Genomic DNA, 22,902 nt, shown 5'->3' on the forward strand with positions numbered 1-22,902 from the left:
AAATTTCTATGACACACAGCATCATAAGTAGGAGAAACAAGTCAGTACAGGCATGTGCCACTTAACAACCATCAACTTAACGGACCGCATATATGATGGTGGTCAATGCACAACAAAGAGGCTCTTAATGAAGCAGTCAGGTCTCCCAAAGATTTCAGCAAGAGTGTCTGTTTACACAACAAAGCGACTCTTAATACAAAGAAGAGGCAATAGCCTGTGAAGCCAGCTAGTGTCTGGCAGGGAGCATCTGTTTACACAAAGGCACTAGATTGGGCTGAATGTTCATGTAACAACCTAAGCACATAACAATGGGGATCAGAGAATGTATCCCAGTCATTGGCGCATCCCTGTATTTAAATTTCAACTGTTGGAAAAAGACAGGACACAGGGAAACAAAAGAGAGACAAAGGTAACAAGGAATGAGGTGAATAAGTTAAGATACACAAATGTGGGTTTTGTTTTGGTTAGGAATTAGAATGAATGGGTTAAGTCAGAGTCTTCAGAAATCAGATGAGCTTGAAGGAAGAGAATGTGGGAATATTGTACAAATATTCTCGGAGATCATATGAGACAGAAAAGGCAAAATGAGAATATCTGTTTTCAGGGCATGGCCTGGGAACATAAAATATAACCATTATGCTGAAGCCCAAGAATGGAAATGGTATTAACGAATTACTCTTTGCAAATGATCAAGCACTGATAGCAGGTACAGTAAAGGAACTACAGCAACATCTTCAGTCTATGAATCAAGTACGTAAGATTAATAATATGAGAATTAGTAAAGAAAAGATGTTAGTAATGGCAATTGGAAGAGAAAAGCATACTCTAAATATTGCAGAGGAGAAAACAAGTATAAATCAAGTGTCAGAATTTAAATACCTAGAAACAACATTTGCTGAAGATGGTAAAATGGATGAAGAGATCAATAAACGATGCAGTAACAAAAACCAAGAACTGGGACAGTTCGCTCCGCTTTTACAACATAAGGTACTACCAATTAGTACAATACCTCACACAAAGTATATTCAACGCCATTTTATATTACCAGTGCCAAATATGGACACTTACAAAACATAAGAGAAAGTTAGTTACTACTGAAATGCAATGTTTGAGGAAAGCTGTTGGAATAATCAGAAGGGATAAAATCAAGAACGAGAAAAGGGAAATAATTGGAATAGAACCAATTCTGTATTATGTACAAAACAGCTAATAAAGCAGATTGCTCACCTAGAGAGATGTCTTGGGGCTCTATAACGCATAAGGCATGTATTAAGAGAGGAGGAGGGCAAAGAGCACAAGACAGACTCAGAGGACGATGGAGAGAAAACATCAAGGATATATTGCAACATCAATTACACTGGAACATCAATTACACTAGAAGTGCAAGAATCAGAACTTTGTATCTCCCTCGACACTCAAAGAGGTGAAATAAGAAGTGAAGAAGTTGAAGGCCTAGGTGTGATGGGTGACTCATGACAATCTCATATATGTTGCTTTGAAAGAAAGACAATGCAACAAGAGAAAGGCAACAAAAATGAAAGAAAGATGGGATACAGACACTCCAAACAAACAGAATAGGGGGCCTTCATACTTCTGGAAGCAAAAGGGGGATGGATATAGAAAATCATTACTATGGATATAAAGGGAAAAAATACTTTGGGAACAAAACCATGAAGAACAGTATAGGAATTTGTAACAGATGCAGAAAGAGAGGGGAAGTAATCATCTGAAAAAGGAGCCATATGGTCTAAATTAGGGGTGTCAAACTCATGCAGTGGGCCAAATAGCATTCATTGAGACTACTGGGAGCTAAAAGAGACATTAAATAGGAAGTGACATCATTAAGCAGATGATGGCCAGAAATAAGCACTTTGTTCTCAAACAGGAACTCAGCTGCAAATGACAAGAAAAAAATATGCAAATCTTGATCGTATTTTCAGGATATGGTAGCCCAATTATCATGTATACCACCCTTTCAGTAGTGCTGCTTTTGCTGATGCATCGCTTTGCAGCTCAGCACTGATAGGTGCTCTGTGAAGTGATGCCTTGTCAAAAGAGGCACTACAAGGGCAGCCTGCTTGATAATTTGACTCTCCCAGGGCCTTGGCAGCATCTCTCTTGCCCACCTTGGTCTGCCCCTTCCCTAATAGCATTCCTTGCATGATGAGACCTCCTTCCATCTCCCCCTCTCCCCGAGTCTTGGCAGAAGTGGCACTGCTGAAAGGGCAGTGCTGGGAGAGCCTAATTATCACGTGGGCTGGATAAAGAGCTTCCAAGATCTATACCCGGACATGGGCCTTATGTTTGATAACCCAAGTCCAAATGATGAAACTGCTGAATGATTCTGGTAACAAGAGCTTGCATATAGACAAGAGAACTGAGATGACAAGGCAGGTCCAGATGGCAGAAGTTATAGTATTCAAAATGGACAGAACATTTTAGTTAAGAGGACAGACAAGAAGAGCCTGATTCTCAGAATGTTGTATAGGGAGAAGCAGCATGGAACCAAGAACAGAATCATGAGGAACCCTGAGAGGGGGAAGATCAAGGAAAGTTCCCCTAGTGGAAAATACAGAATGAACAATCCAACAATTAGGGTAAAGGTCAACTAAAATTTTAGTTTGAATTCATGAAGAACAGAAACCTAGGATGTGGAAGAAGTCGGGCTAACAATCCCTTCGCTATCTGCTTGACATATTATTCTTCTTACTGTTACAAAAGTTGAATGATTATATATCACTCCACAGTTTTAAAAAGAGAGCATAAAAAAGAAAATTCTTGCACTATGTAAATATGCTTTCCTTTGTACTATGCACCTGAAAAATCTAGTATATTTAATGACTTGCTGATTTTGAATCATCGGGTGAAGAAAACATATTTACCCTATCATAGACCTGAACATTTGAGTGTTTAAATATTGGTAAAGTATTTTGAAGCACTAACTTTGTTAGCCGAACTGCCAACAGTTTGGCTGTACTTGTCGTAAGAGGCGACTAAACAGCCGCCGGGTAGATGGGACTCGTCAGCCTGGGAAGGCAGCTCATCTGAGAGAAGGAAAACTCTGATCCCAAAACTCCACTGCCTTGTGGCTACATCCAGCTATGGAAAAGGCTTCAGGAGTCAACCTCGAGGCAAAATCCGGAGCCGGAGTCCCTGAGGCAGTTCATGGCTGAACACAGTCACGTTCTGGCAACTCCTGCGATGATGCTGCTGGAACCAACCGTATTGGCCTCTGCCTTTCCATTGGACCATTTCAGCGACGTGGAGAGAGGGGATTTGCTGCATGGGTAACAGCCTATCCTCCATACCTACTTTACCCAGGCTTCATGCACTGGAGAGGACACTGTTCCAAAACCACCATTCAGAGCGTGACACCATAGTCTTCCGAGACTGAAGGATGCCAACAAGAACTTTGTTAGAACAAAAAAAGAAATTTTAACCATCAACAGGCTTGATATTTACACGAAATACAAACACAAGTTAAATCATAGGCAGTTATCTTTGTCACCGATACCGACTTGTGTTCCTGGTCAGAGATGATTGGAATTATTGCATGGAGCCACTAGGAGAAGTTTTGCTATGTTTCAACTTCCTCAAGGGGAGGAAGAGCACTCACCCCTGCCCTTGCTAACAGACACCACTCTAATGAAATGCAAGCTGTCATTGGCTTGCATTGGTAACTGGTTATAACTACAACTAATATCCCTGGCTTCACTGAATATTTGACCAATCAGTTGACTAGTATGCCACCTCTATTCCAATTAGCTATAACATTTTACAGCTAATCTCTTTTTCATAGGAAGTTCCCCATTCACTACAGCACTCCTATATAAGGTAACAAAGAGTACCAAATGAAGTGCAAAAATACAGAACTTGAAAAATGTGTACTTCCCTTAAAATTAATTGTGAAAATTTGTTTTGCCAATTGCACCTATACATTTTAAAATAAGAGTCTTTTCTAAATAATTGTCTCTTCTAGTGAATATAATTGCCAATGGGATTTTCTCTTCCTCTTTCAGGGATTAAATAAAAATATTCATAAAAAGAAAGCAGCAACGAAACATTTGCAGCTCTGTCTAGAAAAATGACAATAAATGGCGTATGTTGAATCAATAAATACCCATTCAAAAAGTTAAATCAGTGTGACTGTCATATAGATTAATGCGCAAAACAAAAGTTAAGAGAGGGAAGAATTTAATTCATCCAGTATCCCCCCATAACAATTATTGCTCTAGCAATAATCCCAATCCACCAAGCTGTTCCCTAGGGCTACACAAAGGGTGATGCTCTGGGATTTGCAGTTGGAACGCTACTGCTCTGGGATACAGATAATGTACTGCGCCATTCAGAAACCAAATGTTTCCTCTCTGTAGCTTTTTCTTGAGATCCAATCATTCAGTTAATCAAGTATGTGAAGGGAATAAGATGTTTGTTCACAGTAGTACAATTGTCTGATTTCAGAATGGTCCTTTGCAATTCTTAACCTAGTATACCCATATCTGACACTTGAAAATACTAAGAGTCGAAGAGAACCGTGGTATACGGTATTCTGCACAACTAAATATTTGTGTATGTTTGTATTGTCGATGTAATGTATTGTTGATGTTTGTGATAAAAAGAAAAAAAGAATATACACATGTATATTTCTAATCATGGTTGCAAACTGTGGTTTGATGCTACCCATGATTAGAAAAAACACTAGCACAGATGAAACACTATGCACAATTATTGTACCTCTAAAAGTTAGAGAGAAAAATGGAAGCCTGAATACAAGCATTAAGTGGAGGAGGGAGAAATACATTAGCTCCAGGCGCCCTAATAATAGCTAGTGAGATCGAGACTACATCTGCCATGCCATTCACATGGTTTGACACATCCCGTATGCAACATATATTCCTTCAATTACACAGGCCTACAAAATTGAGGGTCAGAAAAGTTTTTCCCAAACTTTATGGTGGTTTGATATGAATTTGGGGTGCCAATTCCCAAAATGGCATCTGTTTTGTCCTATCACATCTAGTTTTGGAGACATGGCATAGCCTCATTAGTGAATGCTTCAAGCAGCTTCCTCATGAACCATTCACTAAAGAGGCTATGCCATGTCTCCAAAACTAGACATGATAGGGCAAAACTGATGCCATTTTTTGAATCGGCACCCCAAATATACCCAGGAATTGGTGTAACGTTTAAGGAAGCAAAACGTATGTTGGCCTGTGTTATAAATACGGGGTCGCACCCTGACATATGCTTGTGAAACTTCATGAGCAAAGTCATCCTTGCAAATCTTTCCAAGTACCAGAAATGAGAGTGCCAAAGGTTGGGAAACCATCACAATTCAACTTCTAGTTTCCAATTATCCTCTCTCACACTGCAGCCACCCCACACAGCATCCTATGTGACTGTGAAGATCATCCAACCTACAGCAGCAGCTTTTCAGTGGCCTCAGAAGGGAGGAATAGAGCAAGGAACGTGGTTCCCACTCATGTAGTTGTGCAAGCTTTAGTTAGGATTGCCATCTGAGCTTTTAAAATAATATCTAAATTGGGGAAAATGAAACACAAGTGTAACAAAATATGGTATTTTCTAAACAGGAAACAAAAAGACATGAACCCAACTAACTACTATCAGAGAGATATTGTAGTGTTTATACTTAAGGTATTATATAACTAGTTTTGCTCCAAGCTAACAAATCATTGATTGGATATTGGACAGTGCATGTAACTAAAATGACTCTCCTTCCAAAGTATGACACATATGGTGATTTCTGTCCCATGAAGACTACAGTGTCTTATTACTCAAAATAAGGGCACAATAAATACCCACTTGTGAATGCATTTCACAGTGCTGGTACCCCCAACGGCATAATGGATCCCTTTCATCCCCCTACCCCACCAAACTTCAGCCTGGACAAATAGCAGACAAATTTATGAAGATAAAGAACATTGTACAGGTGTGCCCTCCATATCCCAAGAGATCCATTCCATGGAACCCCCACGAATACATAAGTGACCTGCAGATATAGGGGACTTGCCTGTATATATTTTTCATGAGTAGTGCTAAGTTTATGAGCAATTCTTAGAAATCCTGTAAATTAAGACTATACTACAGAATAATTGATCTGCCTCTTGCTCTTGGTCAGGACTGAAAAACCAGTCCAAAAGCCTTATGAGCCAGTATCAAATTTTAAGAACCTGGGTGACCATGTACACGACAGTCTCCCCATCTGCTCTTGTTTCCCTTCTCTTTCTGCCTTCTGTACACCATAAAATCCTGGAAACAGAAGATGTGTAAAATACACAGTATGCTTAGTCTGCAACACCATGTGTTATCAAGAAAATTGGCAGAGAAATGTTAACACCAAATATTTTGACTTTTTCCATAGGAAAAACAAAGAAGACAAAGACAACTATGAAGGCATTATCAAGTACTTACAAACAAAACACAAACCCCCACCAAAACCCCCAACCCATTATTTGTAGGAATGCTGCCATTAGCATGTGTTTTTAATCTTGCCCTTATGATCTTGCCCTTAAGTTCTACAGGCTTTGCATAACTAGATCAACAAAATCCCACACTAGTTTAACACAGGATGACAGTTTGGAAAAATCATAATGTTTCTTCACAGCCTATGACAGTGATTATACCAGTTTTCAGGTGAGGCCTTGCCCTCCAGTCACTTTCCCGTTATATAGTACATTTAAGAATGAAAGAACACTTGACATCCACCCATTAAACATTCAATTGGACAGTTAGTGGTAAATATATGGATACATTTGCTACTATAGTAATTATATTACAGCAGCATATTATATAAATATGGGCCTCTCTTTTCATTTCCCACTTGCATGGGAAAAATAGAATTTTAGAACAGGGATGTCAAACATAACACCTGTGGGCCAAATGTGGCCTCCAAAAGCAATTTATCTGGCCCCCCCATTATAATTGGGCTCTCCAGTTTGATAATTAGGCTTTCTAATATCTTGAGAATATAAACAAGATTTGTACATTTTCTCTTCTGTCATGGGTAGCTGATTAATTTCTATGTGAGAAAAAGTGCTTATTTCTGGCCATCATCTGTTTCATGAAGTCACTTTCTCCTTCATGATGTCACTTGCAGCCCTCAGTAAGCACCATGAATGCTAACCTTGGCCCTCTGTATGAAAAGAGTCTGACATTCCTATTCTAGAATGTGAACCTTGATTGTGATACGTAACATCCCACTGCAAAAGTTGGAGCTTTTCTACAAAATTTATAATAATGTCAATGCTTACAGTTTCGTAAAAACCAAGACTTAAATCAGAACGTCCATCCCCAGACGTACTAGGCCTTCATGGGGAGGTGATGGGAAGCCATGGTAACATGCTATGCAATTCATAGTGCCTGCTGCAAATAAGCCAGCCAGGACAGTGCAGCCAGAAAGCAAGGCAAGGACGCCCAGGTGCTTGCCAAAGGGACCAGTGCCTCAGCATCTGCTGCTGTTTGGGTGCTGGTATGCTCTGGGCCACTTTGCCAGGATTTGGTGTTGGCCACAGTGCCAAAGCCTCAGGCACTTCTGGGTAAGGAGACAAGAAGACAGGGAAAAAGGTAGGGACAGCTGGGAGCAATAAGGGGCAACACAAGAAGGGGCAGGGCTGACTGGAACTTCAAAAGAGGACTCGGTGCCATTGATGAGGTAGACAGGTGAACAGCAGAGGAAGATGGTGGTGCCAGCCAGCAGGTTAATGGCAAGCACAGCACCTGAAGACAAAGAAAGGCTCCCACTGGGTGATGGACAATGAAGGTTGATTCAATTTCCTCTCTGCCTCAGAGCTCCAAGGCCCCTTGGGTGGGGGGTTATTGCTCCTCCCCACAGTCCCTTTGGGCTGGTGAGAGTCTCCACTACAGAGCAGTCCTCCTTTTGCAAGAAGAAAAGCCCCCTGACACTCTGGTTGGCTGCAGGTGATATACAACTGATAGCCCTACAGGAATGCAGGCAGGCTCCACCCTAGCAAGATGCTCCTAGAAGGAAGAGTAATCCTTACTTGCTCAGTATGATGATGCAAACAGACTTAACCCAATTTGGCCAAGGGCTGACAGAGCAACAGGGCACCCAATTTCAGAATTATTTCAGCAGCAGGACAGCATGGTTATCTTGGTCCAGGGATTGAAAGAAGGCTTAGCCAGAGCTGGGGGAAGCTGGGCCCCTACTGGGGTTGGAGCAAGTACCCCACCCCTTCCAGCTGACCAGGTTAATGCAGGAGGACAACATTGAAGTCCTTTGGGCTATCTTTGCAAAAAGAGCAGATATAGTCCAATAGTCCCACCCACAGTGAGTTTACATTAACTCTTAACTGTCCCTTGCTCAAGCATTCCTTTGGACTGTCCCCTACCCAAGAGACAGGCAATTTCAATAAACTAAAGGAAGCCAACTTTGATCTTTATGGCAACAATGAGAATTAGTTTCAAGACAAGTTCAGGTCGCTTTGGAGCAGCATTTCTTTGATGGAATGCAATATACTGGTGGCCAAAATAAAGGCAGATGCTGTGCTCAAGTTGACCACTGACAGTGAGACTAAGATTGTGGACAAGGCTGTGATAAATCAGGTGTACCACGTGATGCCCCAGACACCCACCTGTGGATGATGTGGACTCGGTCTGCAAACTTAAAAGACAACCACCAAACTTTTTGAGAACTTTCTGGAGATGGAACGGCCAAGGGGTTCTGGAAGCATGGTAGCCCTGAGGGTGGTGGATCGGGCAGGGGAAGGAAGCTGGAGCCACCTTGTAAGGGGCATACTCGCCCAGGGGTCTGCGTCTACTCTCCAGACACAATTCACCCAGTGGGAGCCCACTTTGGTGGTCACAATCAGAAGAAGCTCCAACCACAGCCCCGTGTGACAGCCAAAACCAGTGGGCCCCGCAACAGAAATAGAGAAGGCCAGGAGGGTGCTCACAGAGGCCCATGTTTTACATGTGGACAAGTGGACAACTATAAGAAGGAAGAGTCTGGCAGACTGTGTCAGGATGAGTGGTGACTGGTGTAGGAAAAGACCATGGAGTCTCTAACCCACCCCTGGGGTCAAAGGTGCAGACTGGAGAGTCTTTAATTACTTTATTCTGGCAGCTCCAGGTTCATGATGTGCGCTCATCTATTGCTGCCTTTGCTCCATGTCGGATGCTATGCCTCCATCGCATATTTGCACCATTGTACCCAGCACCTATAAGTAATACACACCCAGGTGACCCACTGTGCGCCTGACTGGATCATAGACATGTTATGAATGGGGATCTCCCATCCCCACTGCTACTCAGATGCAATGCCTCAGGGTTCTGGGAGACATTTCATCAGGTCTCTTCTCCCCCCCCCCCGTTACCTTCACTGTTTGTTAAGAAGGACAAAGATGGCTCCAATTAGGGCCCCTCAAACATGGGGACAGTGACAACCAAGAGGAACTGCTGGCCAAGCTGGATTGGAGACCCCTACTAAGAGTGGGTGCAGCGAGAGGACGACTACAGTGGTGAGTGAAGGGACCATTATGGATGCTCAGTAGGCAGTCCACTACTCCCAGGTGGAGTATTAGGGAGACTGTAGTGGCAGGTAAACCAGGACCCCACTAGGGGCAAGCCAGTGCATCAGTCTCCCTCTCCTACAGAGCTCAAGTTCTCCAATATGTTCATGCCCTGGACTGGGAAGCAAGGACTGAAGAAAACCCTGATCCTTTTTTCAGCTCTGGAATCCCTTTTTTTTGGGGGGGGGGGGGCAATCTATGATGGCCGATAAGTGGTTCCATTACCAGACTTGCCAAACATGTCAGAAAGGCAACCACAGAGCCCTCCCAAAGCACCTGTACACTTAGTGCCTTTGACAGGGGCCTCATTTGATCAGGCTGCCATGGACTTGAGCCTTGTCAGCCTTGTCAACCTGTTAGCTGCACGAAATGCACAATTTCGCTTCACACAGATACCTAGAATATCTAAACCTTGGGAGGAAATCAAAGACTGGTATGGAGTACATACTGTTGATTTATTTAACGCTTAGGTGGCATCTCTCCAACCTACAAAAGTTTTTGCTGCCATTTGTTCTTATATGGATTACATGCCATAGCCCTAATGGATAGATAAAAAGTTTTGCCACCTCGTATTCCACTTTCAGAAAGAGTTTGCAAGAGGTTAACTTTATGGAACAATTGGCAGATATTCCAATGCAGATTATCTATTAAAATGTAGACATCTCAACCCACTGATTTCCCTGGGTGAAGGCACACTTCACTCTGCACTGGATGAGGTTGTAAATAATTTATTTTTAAAAAAAACACATAAGGAGGCTCTGCTTACATTGTCCCTTGCTGCCCAAGTATTCACAGTGATTGTTTCTTTCCTTTAGTAGTGGCCACTGCTTAGCTTATGCCCATCAGGCCTTTATAAAAGGGGTGGGGGAAGTCAGGAAAGGAAAGAAACAGAATCCTGGGCACCAGTAAGAAAGGAAGAGGTACATTTCTACATGAACAAATAACCCTGTGTAGGATTTTCACTGTTCTTACCTTAATGCTTTGGGGGGGGGGGGGGAGAGAACCAGAGATGGTGGGGTAGTTTTTACAAGTTTTACAAAAACTAAAGTTTTTCTTTAGTTAAAGAGCTGGGGAAAGGAAAGCCGGGAGGAAACTCCTGCAGGTTCACTCACCCACCCTGGGCCACTTAGGCCACACTTTCCTAAGAGTAAGCCCCTCTGACTATAATGGAACTAACTCCTGAGTAGACATGCCTAGGATTGGGCTCTCAGGCTGAAATCCTAGCCACACTTACCTGGGAGTAAGCCCCATTGAGTATAATGGGGCTTACTCCAGAGCAGACATGCTGAGGATTAGGCTGTGATGCTGCAATCCTATGCACACTTACCAGGGAGTAAGCCCCACTGAGTATAATAGGACTTACTCCTGAGTAGACATGCCTAGGATTAGGCTGTGAGGCTGCAATCCTAGCCACACTTACCTGAGAGTAAGCCCCACTGAGTATAACAGGACTTACTCCTGAGTAGGCATGCCTAGGATTAGGCTGTGAGGCTGCAATCCTAGCCACACTTACCTGGGAGTAAGCCCCATTGAGTACAATGGGCCTTACACCTGCGTAAACATGCCTAGGATCGGGATCGGGCTCAGTCCACCCTTCCCTGGGAGCAAGCCCCACTGCCTACCAGGGCCCTGCCCAGGAGCAGCGGCTGCAGCGGGGAGCTGAGAGCGGCGGGCAGGCGAGGAGGGGTATGGGGGAGGAGGCCGGAGGGGCGCAGGCAGGACGGCCGCTCCTTACCTCCTGGAGCTCAGTGAGGAGGATCTCCCTCTCCGCCGCGTTGGACGCCATTGCTGTGGGTCCGGGCTCCGCACCTGGGAGCCGCCGCCGGTGGGGAGGCGGGCTGGGCCGAGGGCGCTGCTCCGAGACTCCCAGGCGGCGGGCGGGCGGGGGCGTCAACCCCCTCGCCTCATGCTCACATGGAGGAGGGGCTCGCGGACGGGCGTCGCGCTCACTCCCGCGCCGCGCCTTCTCTCCCCCGCCGCCCTTCGCGGCGTCCCCGCCTCCTCCGCGCTGGAGCCGCTCCTAGTCGCACCCTTTGGCTGTCACCCTGTCGCGAAGGCCGCGCTGCTTTACGGCTCTGGCGGCACGTGACTGGGGGTGTGGAGGGAGAGTCGTTTCCTCGCAGAGGCACTTGAAGGGGGGGGTCGGCACCACGTCTAGGCAGAGCGGCGGGGGGGTGGCACTGAGGCAGCCGCTCCTCCTCAGAGCGCACTCCTAGGCGTGTCTACTCTGGAGTAAGCCCCATTCTAGTCAAGGGGGCTTGCTCCCTACTAAGCTGGATAGGACTGTAGCCTCAGAGCCCACTCCTAGGCATGTCTACTCTGGAGTAAGTTCCATTATACTCAATGGGGCTTACTCCCAGGAAAGTGTGGGTAGGGTTTCAGCCTGAGAGCCCACTCCTAGGCATGTCTACTCAGAAGTAAGTCCTATTATACTCAGTGAGGCTTACTCCCTGGTAACTCCCATTATAGTCAATGGGGCTTACTCCCAGGTAAGTTGGAAAGGATCTCAGCCCCAGAGACAGAACAGCCCCTCCAAATTCTGGGGGCAAATGGGGGTCAAGGCATTCATGCCCAGCCTGTCAGCTTCCTAGAAGCATCTGGCTGACAGTGCCCTTGGAAACCAAGGTGTGCTGTGAGTGGGGAGGCAGGGCCTCCTCCCCAAGTCCTATGAAGAGCACCTGGGTCTTGAGTGCCTCACACAGCAGAGGTGCTTTTTGAAGGACTCTAGTGGGGAGGCTCTGCCGCACCTGCCTCCCCACCCACCGCACATCCCGGTTGGAAACATAATGCTGGAGCATGTGGATATTTGGTCCAATCCAGCATTGCTCCTCTTATACCTTTAACATTTTATTTTTTTAGCTTATGTTTTCATTTTGATCTACCTGTAACTCAATAGCCCCCAGACAGCTGCCAAAAGTATAAAAACATAAATATGAGATGTTAAAACAAATTAAAATACAGGAGTATCGTAGCTTTGTAGTGCTGGGACTCACTTTTTAGAATGACAATCTGCCAGGACCCACCAGAAGTCACTCACCTGGAAGCGATGTAATGGCCAGACATTAAGCCACTTCTGCCCAATGTTGCGTATACACAACTGGGATCAAATGTGTACACCTGTGGGCTGGGCAGAAATAAGTTGAGGAACTTTTTTTAACACCCCCCTTATGACAAAATCAAATCAATAAGTAAATTAGTAGTTCACCATATGTATAAGTTAAAAAATTTATTTAAAATTAAAAACCACCCTCCTAACCCTCCCAAGCAGTTACTGATCTGTTTTTAAAAAATTCCCCAAACGTCCCAAATCCTATCCACATTTACCTGGGAGCAAGCCCCATTGGCTACTATTTTTAAAAGTGTATACATAGTAGCCTGTTCAGATCTGTAACATTTCCCCAAATGCAGTCACATACTGTGTAGCATCAAGTTAATATATTAAAAATAAAATACACATTGAAGTGAATGGGAACCCATCTAGTGGGTCCCATCCCACAGTATGAGAAACACTGCAGTAGCAACTAGAGACAGACCAAACACATGCATGCACACTCCAGCAGCAGATATAGAAACAGCTCACAAGCTAAATACTTGTTGCAGTAGATGTTTTGAGCACTTTTTTAGAATGAGGAGGAGGACGGCTCCTGAATTACCTGAGGCAGGGAGTTCTGGGAGTGGTGGTTGTTATTGTGGAGAAGTATATCTATAAGTATGCCAGTTGGTCCTCCTGTAATGACAGCACACTGAGCACAGCCTACCCCCAAAGATCCTGCATCACAGGACTGTTCTTGTGTCACCGTTATCAACACCATTCTGCATAAGGAACACGTGTCTGTGGAACTACTACATGCAGGCAAGCTACTGCCAGGCATAAGCACACTCTGTTCTCTCTGTTATATATATACACACAAAGGGCTCAATCCTATCCAGCTTTTCTGCACTGATACTGCCTCAACAAGGAAACATTTCCCATCAAGGGAGAGAAACATTCCCTTCCCTTGAGGAGGCCTCAGTGACTTTCCTCCCACTGCAGGATGCAGCTCACACCCCATTGGCACAGCTGTATCAGCTCTGGAAAATTGGATAGGATTGGGTTCACAGATACCTTGCAAAATACCTGGAAAGACTCCAAGACACCTCCCATTGAGATATGGTTGCACAGAATGTAAGAAATTTCATTTACAGAATACTTGGAAATCTATATGTGAAGAATACTAGTGGCAATTCTAGTTAAAGTGTCTCATTCTGTTTGGTTTTTGGATCTTTGGATCAGAAACAATGTCTTGATAAAATGTACAGGTTCAGCCTTGTTATACACAGATTTTTTATACGCGGATTTGACTCAACAGGAATGGCCCCTGCAAATGAGAAGGAATGTGCTGATCCCTGGAGAAGGGGAAAAATGCACCCCTTTAAAATCACAGTTTAAAAAACTGCTTTTTACTGTTGCAGAGAGACAGTCAGACAAGTGATTACAGGTATAACCTAAGTATCCGCAGATTTTTCTATCTCAAAGCTGATGAGAAGGGCCCTTAAAGGAAAACAGTAGTTGAATAATGTCAGAGAGGGCAGCCAGCTGATAATCCATCAATAATTCTCTCTGCAGTCTTCATTTCTCCCTTCCCCCTGAGCACTTGAAAGAAGGCTAAATGGCAGCGATTATCATCTCTATTCTTTCCCCCTCATTGATAGCTGCCTCCTAGTAAAGCTCCTGGAGACAGACTGATTGTCTCTGTATGATTACAAAGGTCAGCAAGATTGTTTTAAAATCTCTGGAGCAAAGAAACTTTGTTCTTTAAATTGATTTTTGCCATCCAGGTGAGTTCTTGGAACGGAACCTTCTAGAATAATGAGTCTCAACCTGTGTTTCTAGATTATTGAAACCTGAGACTTTATACTAATTAATCAATGGATCTTTGTAAGATGAATAACCTATTCAGCATCTCAAAAATGAGATTTTTAGATTATCAGATTATTAGATTTAAGTCTGAATCATAAAGTTTAATATGGGAGCAAGTGGATAACAAATCAGTGGTTAGTATCATTAGGCTGATATTTTGACTGAAAATATAGCATTTTTTTTTTACTTTTGGAAAAAAGGAATAACAACACTATAAGCTTCAATGCCAGTAAACTGTGCTAATAGTACCATTATTCAAAACATAATACAGCAGAAATATTAACAAAGTACACTGGAGAAAATGGTATCCTAAACTTAACTTTATGTAATTATCCCAACACTAAATGGCGCAGTATTGTTTATCTCCTGTGTTCCGCTAAACGATTGCCATTTTGTCCCAAAAGTTGTCCAAGCATTTCCTTTTCCTCCTGCTCCCAAACAATGAATCAATTTTGTCATTCTTTTAATATACCAGATTGTAAGAAGCGGTTACTCTGTATATAGACACTGTTACCCTTTTGGTGTTGAGCAACACCCTTTTGATGTTATGCTTGTAAGTGCAATCCCTAAACTTGTGATTAGTTCACAATTCTCCTCTATAACACAATTCTGCAAGTTCTGAAGTTAGAAGGGGTAGCCAAGTTAGGACCCAATCTGATTTTCCAGCACCAATGCAGCTTTACCAATGGGACATGCGCTGCATCCTGTTATGGGGGGGAGCAGTCACAGAGGCCTCCTCAAGGTAAGATTTGTTTCCTTACCTCATGGCTGAATTATGACTGCACTGGTGCTAGAAAGTTGGATAGGATTGGGCCCTTAGTCTGGTCTTTAAGGTATAACAAGATATGGTATATTGTGATATCTAAAAAACCAACAAATATATGGTAATATAAAGTTCGATGGACTACAGGTCACTTCATCAGATTCATGAAATGAAGTCCTCAATAGGCAGGTATATGTGTAAGTGTACACTCACACATACAGGGGTGTATATCTTTAAAGAAAAATAACATGAAAAATGGCAACATCCAGAAACCAATGGGAGAACACTTCAGTTTCCTATGACAGTTCTTCAACAGAAAAAACTTGATAGGGATGTTAGACCAAGAAAAAGTGAAATTAGAATTTATGGTGATTTGTAACACCAACACAGGGAGAACTTTGCTGACATGGGTCTTTTAAAAACACATTATAGAGGTAATTAAGGACCCGATCCTAATGGGTCCATGCCAGCCTAGCACCAGTGTGCAGTGTCGCAGTAAGGCACACCTGTGACACCACTAGGCTGTCACTAGCTCAGTGAGAGCCTAAGCTGATCCAGTGCCAGACAGGATGGTTGGCAACCTTCAGTCTCGAAAGACTATGGTATAAGCCTACAGCACCCGGTATTCCCAGGCGGTCTCCCATCCAAGTACTAACCAGGCCTGACCCTGCTTAGCTTCCAAGATCAGACAAGATTGGGCATGTGCAGGGTAACAGTTGCTGCCAGTGCCAGACAGAGGATGGATGAATGCCACCCAGAGCTCCAGGCAAACTTTGGACAGCGGAGTAGTAAGTCAGGTGGGGGGGAGGCATTCTGGGGCAGGGGCAGGGGTTGGGGCAGGAGGGGGACAGAGATGGTGGCAGACTTTGTCACCATATCCTAACCCCCCTCCCAGCATGGGAAACCCAACATGGGGCTCCTTGAATCAGCGCCCACTTAATAGTGGGCGCAGATCAGAGGAGGCCCATTCAGGTTGCCTGGGCATTACACAGGGTAAGGGAGCATAAGCTCTCTTACCCCAAACAGACTTGGTGCTGCTTCCCAGCCCTGCTGGATGCTGTGGATGCCATTTCGGCGCTGCTGGGCACTGGGAAGCCCTGGGCACTGGGAAGCATAGGATTGGACTGTAAGTGAGCATTTCCATGTAGATATCACCAATTGCAACTTGCAAACATGCTTGTACACTTCTATGCTTGTTATAAGATCAGCCTTGTTGCAGTTGTTGCAACTCTTGCAGTTGACTCTGCTGTTATGTTTTTACTTTTTCAGAAAAAATATCCCTATATCCATGTGTGTCTGTACAGTATACAGTTTATCAATGCTAAGGATTTCACTGCATGTTTGTGATAAAATGCGCTGTAAATTATAGGTTATATAGAAATAAAAATTGTTAGTCCAGTCCTATGCTTGTCTCCTCAAGGTTCAATGGGACCTACTTCCAGGTAAGTGTGTATAGGATTATAGTCTTAGTATTTAAGATGAAACATGACGTTTATCTTTATCAGATGAATTATTCTCAGGCTTTAGTAACTAGGTTACAGCAAGAAAAACTCTCAGCTGATCTGCAGTAATCCTAAGCATAAAATAAGTTTCATTTAACTCAGTGGGACTTCAATCTGTATAGGACTGGTCTGCACATGGATATATTAAATTAGTTCAGGGATTTTCAGAGTGTGGGTCGTGACCAGAAGACAGGTATGTCCTAGACTGGGTGGTCCCACCTGGCCTTTTGTCCAGCTGGGTCCAAATTGGAGTCTCTGGATGCAATTGAAGGCTGCATTGGGCCTCTGCAGGCCTCCAGAAACATTGGAAAGTTACTCCTAGGTTTGCAAAAGTGACTTCCGGTTGCTTCCAGAGGGCTGCAGAGTCCTTCTGAGGTCTATGGAGGTCTGGTGCTGGTGACGGATGTGGGTTGCAGCGCCTTCCTCCTCAGAACAGGTGGGTCGTATGGGGAAGTTTTACAACCTCTGATTTAGTGTATACATTTTGAACCATTTATATTCTGCCACATTCTCAGAGAGACACAAGACTTTTTGTAGAGACAGATGCCAAGATGTTGTTATCATAATTCAATAGAGACACTGACACATCTCAAATTTTTGATAACCATTTATCTTAGCATACATTCTTATGTAGGACTTTTAACTGTGCCCACAAACAAACAGGAATTCATAGATATGCTTAAAATGGCTGGCCCTAGTCAACAATCTGTCTGCTATATTCTGAACTGGCTGAAGTTTCCAGGTCATCTTCACAGGCAGCCCCATGTACACCTCATGACAGTAATCCAACCTGAATGTTACAAGAAGATGAATATCTCTGTCAGGAAAGGGGTCACAGCTGTTGCACAAGTCACAGTTGGTGCAAGGTACTTTCTGCCATAAGAACATAAGAAGAGCCCTGCTGGAGCCAAAGGCCCATCTAGTCCAGCTTCCTATATCTCACAGTGACCCACCAGATGCCCCAGGGAGCACACAAGACAACAGGAGACCTGCATCCTGGTGCCCTTCCTTGCATTTGGCATTCTGAGGTAGCCTACTTCTAAAATCAGGAGGTTGCACATCAATCAGGAGGCTTGTAACCCATGTTGGATTTTTCTCCAGAAATTCCATCCAGTTCTCTTTTAAATTTCTGGAGGAAATTTCTTTCCTCCAGAAATTTGTCCAGTTCTCTTTTAAAGGTATCTAGGCCAGATGCCATCACCACATCCTGTGAAAAGGAGTTCCACAGACTAATTACATGCTGGGTAAAGAAATATTTTGTTTGTCCTAATTCTCCCAACACTCAATTTTAGTGGATGTCCCCTGATTCTGGTGTGTGAGAGGGAAAAGAGCATCCCTCTATCTGCTCTATCCAACCCCTGCATAATTTTGTATGTCTCAATAATGTCCCCTCTCAAGTGCCATGGATATCACTTGAGCATTCAACATCAGGGCTGGCTCTAACAGCACTGCAAGATGTGAGACATCTTTGAAAAGTTGTGGGGAAGTACAATCTCATCAAGAACGTGTTGGAAACGATCCCACTGGACAAGTGAACTACCTACAAACAGCACCTCTGACTTGTCTGAATTGATTTTCTGCGTATTAGCTCTAATCCAGTTTATTACCAATCCCCAGCACCTATTAAGCGTGTTCACTGCCCCTCCATGAGAACATGTAATAAGGAAGGCTCATCCGCCCTTACTATCATAATCATTATTTCCTGGACCATTAACATTTGTTAACCCTCTCTTGTCTGTTCCAGGCAACTGGCTATGGCTCTAGAGACATGCTCATTCTGAACATCAAACCACAATTCCCAAAGAATATGCACTGGTATAAACTTCTTTTTACCAAGGCTGAGAGATTTTCTACCGCATGTTTCCTGTTTACAAATTTCACTGAAGTTCCTCTTTTGGGCAGTGTTGAGTGTATGGCTCTTTTCCTGGACAGACTACCATCTCAATGGGAGGGGTCAGAGCCTGAGGATATTCTGCGCATGCAGAAAGTCCCAGGTTCAATTCCTGGCACCTCTGTATAGGGCTGAAAAAAACCCCTGTCTAAAACCCTGGACAGCCACTACCAGACAGCATACACTATTCCAGGGGGGCCAAATTTGCTTAACATAAGAACTACATATAATAAACTTCTGGTGTTTGATGGTTGAGAGCTGTAATATTTAAGAAGCATTTAAATTCTAAAATGCATTCACTCACTATGAACATTAAACTTAACGTTTTAAGCCATTTCTGCCCAACGTTGCATGTACGAACAGAGCCCAAATGTGTACAACTGGGGGGATGGCAAAACTTAATTTAGGCAGACCCTTGATTTATATTCGATAAATAATTATAATGCTTGAAAGAGCCTTATTTACCTTGTAGATTAATTTTGATGCAAAAAGGAGTTCGTATATTTCCAAGAGCCACGCATTATATGTCAAGAGCTGAATGTGGCTCCCAAGCCAGAGTTTGGCCTCCCCTGCACTATACTGAGCTAGGTATCTGATTAGAGCCACTTCGTATGTTCTATTCCATAGAATGTTCTCTTGTGAAGTGAAAAGATAATATGGGCCAACATGTTAGCGATCCTGCAACCAATAAAGGTTCTTACAGGCCAATCCTGAGCTCCCAGCACGCAGGGTTGCAGAACATCGAAAATGCCTGCTGCTGCATCCAGCTCGCCCCAGGTAGCTGCAACTGCATCCTTGGGGCATGGAGACATTTGAGCCCTCCCCCCAGGAAAGGCGAATAGCCCCACAATGGGGCTGCTTGATTCAATGGTGACCCAAGGGTTGGTGTAGAATTTAGAGCCTCCTTGTTGGCCGGGTGGCCCAACACACAAGCTCAGGATCCGGTGGAGCAAAGCTCCACCAGTCCTTCTCTTTCCCACCCTGCTCCCTCTCCCTGGCGCCTCCCCACCCTCTCCCCACCTTCCCTCCACTTCCCCCCACCCCAGAACGCCTCTTCCTCCCATGCCCCACTTTATCTCTCCACCGCCTGGTGGTCCGTACGACCACCAAGCAGCAGAGTTATGGTGCTCCAACCACACTAGCCCAGCGCCAGTCAGCGCTATGCTAGCACTGGCATTCCACCATTGCTGAGGGCTGCAAATGTCTCTTATGTGAAAGTGCGTAAAGCTGGCGCGCACTGCATAGGATTGGGCTCTTAAGCATTTAAGATTCTTCCTCTCTTATTTTGGTGATTTGTTAAATGGGAAATGTTGGATTCCAAAAAGGAGAGAAATGTTATTTTAACTGTAAACTTTTAAAAAGTAAAAGCAGCAAACAATACAATTCTAGCTAATGATGAAGAACATGCAACGTTACCTTGAGATAAAACAAGTGCTTGTTCCTTCTGGAAGTTCCTCGGTTCCAAAGGTTTCCTTCTGCAGCCCTCACTCCCATGATCTTCCTTAGGAACTGGCAATCCTGAAGAGCCTCCGTTGAAACCAATCTGTTGGAGCATGCTCACTAGGTGTGGAAAACAGGGTGGAGAGTATTGACTCAGACCCATATTTTTTCCCCTCTTTTTTTTTATTCTTAATTTAACTTCATTTAAGGAGCGCATGAGGCAAACATTAATATGGAAATAGTCTGAGAGGAGGCCGTTAAAGGTGTGAGGTGTTTCTTTCTTTTTTTACCTAACGTTCAGTAACGTACTTTTGAAACCTGTTATGTTTAGGGGGAAATATATCCTGTATCTAAAAGACTTTTTCTCAGAGTTGGAAAACGTAAGTTTGTTTGCAAAAAAGAATCTGAAGGGATTCCTGTCAGTTTTGAAAAAGGGGGCTTACAGGAGAATTTGAAATGAGGAATTGATATCTTGACCCCCGTGGGGAGCTTTATCAAAACCAGGAGAGCAATTGTGTGTAAAAAGTTTTTTCCAGTGAAGGTCCTGGGCAAAATTCTGGCAGTGCAAAGCCAGTGGAAATTTGGCACTGGGGTCAGTTCAGCCAGCAAGCTCTGATAGGTTGGGAAGCAACAGCAGTCCAAGCGAGGCTTGTTTTGGTGAGGCGGAGGGAGACGTGGATGGTCAAAAGACCTATCAAAATATCAGCACCGTGTTTACAAAGTAAACTGATTTTTGCGCTACTTGCAATGACTACAACTTTCGTTCTGGCTCAGATTTAATCTCTTTAGCTTACTAGCTGTGACGTGGGCCAGAAGCTCTTAAGGCTGTTCTGCTGTGGCAATTTGTTATTTCAAACAGTGGGAACCTGCAGAAGGAAGGGGGAGATCCTTCCCCTGTCCACTGTTGCCCCAATGAAGGGAGGCTAATTCTACTTGGCATCTCTTCATCCCCAAGGTGTTTATGGGACAAAATGCCCCCAAGAGTGTGCTTTGTTCAGGTCCTGTCTTTCTCTCCTTACACTCACAATTGGTTTGATGGCAAATGGTGGCAGTGGGATAAATTTGAGTTGGGCCAAGTGCACTAAAGACATGCTTTATCTGAGCAAAACTCCTTATCCCACCAGATCTATGACTGGCACGTGCACACTGTCCTCTGCTGCTGGGTGCTATTGCCAAACAGCATGAGGAACACTTGCATGTACATGCCTCAGCTATGGCAGTTTTGGGGTTGTGTGTGTGTGTGTGTGTGTGTGTGATGTGTTCTGATCCAGCACTGCTTTTCTACAAGGGCAGATGTCAGAGCCTACAGGAGCCCCACCCACTCATTTTTGTATCTTTGGTGCTTGCATGTGGCTAGCATGACGCATTCCATTTGCTTTGGAGAGTTGCTTACTTGAGACCAAAATTCATAACCATTTGGTGTAGAGTGCCGTTATTAATTATCCTGTTGCTGTGCTAGCATGGTGTAATGAGAACCACAGCAGTGTGACATCTCGAAATGTAGTACTGAACCGGTGTTGCAGGACAGCTACACGACTTCCTAGACTGGTGCAGAAACTTGGTATTGAACAGGAAGGAAGCTACTTAAAATAGTCTAGCCATGATCTAGAGCTGTATGATTAGTTCTGTGTATCTGGGGTGGGGGATTGGGTTTGCAAAATTTTGCTGATTCAGCATCATCTTCCTCAATACCTCGTGGCACATTGCTGTTGAAAGGAGTTATAAAATTGCATTGACATGGTTTTGGGGGAAGGTCTGGCAAATCTCAGTGACCACAGCTGTCATTCCCACATGGCAGCTCTAGCTCTTAAAATGATGCCTTCGCACAATCCTAGCTAGGCCAGGAGTGACCAGCAGCCCTTCATATTCCTGGAGGCGATCACATAGGACTGCCAAATAAATAAATGAATGAACCAGGTCTGAAGATTTTTCCCCATTTTACTTAGTGTCTGCTCTGCAGCCCAGTTAAGGGCCTGATATATGTGGGGGGACGGGACTTTTTATTATCTTTATAGGCTTGAAAAAAAGTTTGTACACTAGAATTTTGAAAGTGCCCAGAAGGATATTGTTCCACTGATGTCTATAAAACCCATTCAAGATGTATGCTTGATGCATGGCTAAAGTAAAGCTGAGATGTGGTGTAACCTGGAAGTTTCCCATCTTGGGGAGGTCTGCCTGAGGGATTTGGCTCTTATCCAATGTATTTATGTGTGCGCGCGCTCTCTCTCTCTCTCTCTCTGATTGTGATGGAAATAGAGGGGGGTATTGTGGAGTATATTCCTTACAGATGATGTGTGTGGTAGAAAACAAAACTAACTAAAAAAAAAACCTCAAAAACAATCATGCCTGGGAAAGTAGGAAGGAAGAATTTGAAAGAAAATGTCAGAAAATTGGTGTGGCAAAAAGGAAACACATGGTATGGCTAGTAAGAGGAAATCAAATACAATTTGACTGCTCCAAATGAGCAGACATTTTTTCCCCCAAAAGAGTAACAGTAAATACTTTGAGGAGATTTTCAGTATTCAGTATTGGTGATGCCCCTTGTAGATAGGTTGGTGCAGGCATTGCAATGTAAACAATAGGGGCTCTGGCACAGGCCTTGAAAAGCAGAGATAGGGAGGAAGAATGTCTTAAAACCCTTTGAAGTTGCAGGGGACAATGACAGGCCATTAGGGGTAAGCAATTGTAGGCAATCTGGAAATTTTGAATTATCACTTGAAAACTGTTGAAATTTAGCTTTAACTGGAATACTTGAGGAATAACCCAATGGGACATCTCTAGAAATCAAGCAAAGGTTGGGATACTGAATTACTTCAACTTGTGATAATTTTACTCTTCTCTTTAATCAGATGCTAGGC

The 22,902-nt window shown here is 43.9% G+C and overlaps 1 protein-coding gene and 1 pseudogene across 2 annotated transcripts in view; both read right to left on the bottom strand.

Moving 5' to 3' along the window:
• Positions 1–11,553, bottom strand: part of PKN2 (protein kinase N2) — a 64,171-nt gene extending 52,618 nt beyond the window's left edge. Inside the window, exon 1 of one of the 2 annotated variants that reach the window (XM_066623898.1) lies at positions 11,284–11,553. In XM_066623898.1, coding sequence (XP_066479995.1) covers positions 11,284–11,334 — 51 coding nt within the window. In that variant the 5' untranslated portion in view covers positions 11,335–11,553. The remainder of the gene's footprint in view (positions 1–11,283) is intronic. The other variant, XM_066623899.1, reaches the window with a different exon arrangement.
• A 4,265-nt stretch (positions 11,554–15,818) lies between these two features.
• Positions 15,819–15,938, bottom strand: LOC136650731 (5S ribosomal RNA; annotated as a pseudogene).
• Between the last annotated feature and the right edge of the window lie 6,964 nt (positions 15,939–22,902).

Source organism: Tiliqua scincoides, chromosome 4, assembly GCF_035046505.1.
Source record: "Tiliqua scincoides isolate rTilSci1 chromosome 4, rTilSci1.hap2, whole genome shotgun sequence".
Classification (NCBI taxonomy): domain Eukaryota; kingdom Metazoa; phylum Chordata; class Lepidosauria; order Squamata; family Scincidae; genus Tiliqua; species Tiliqua scincoides.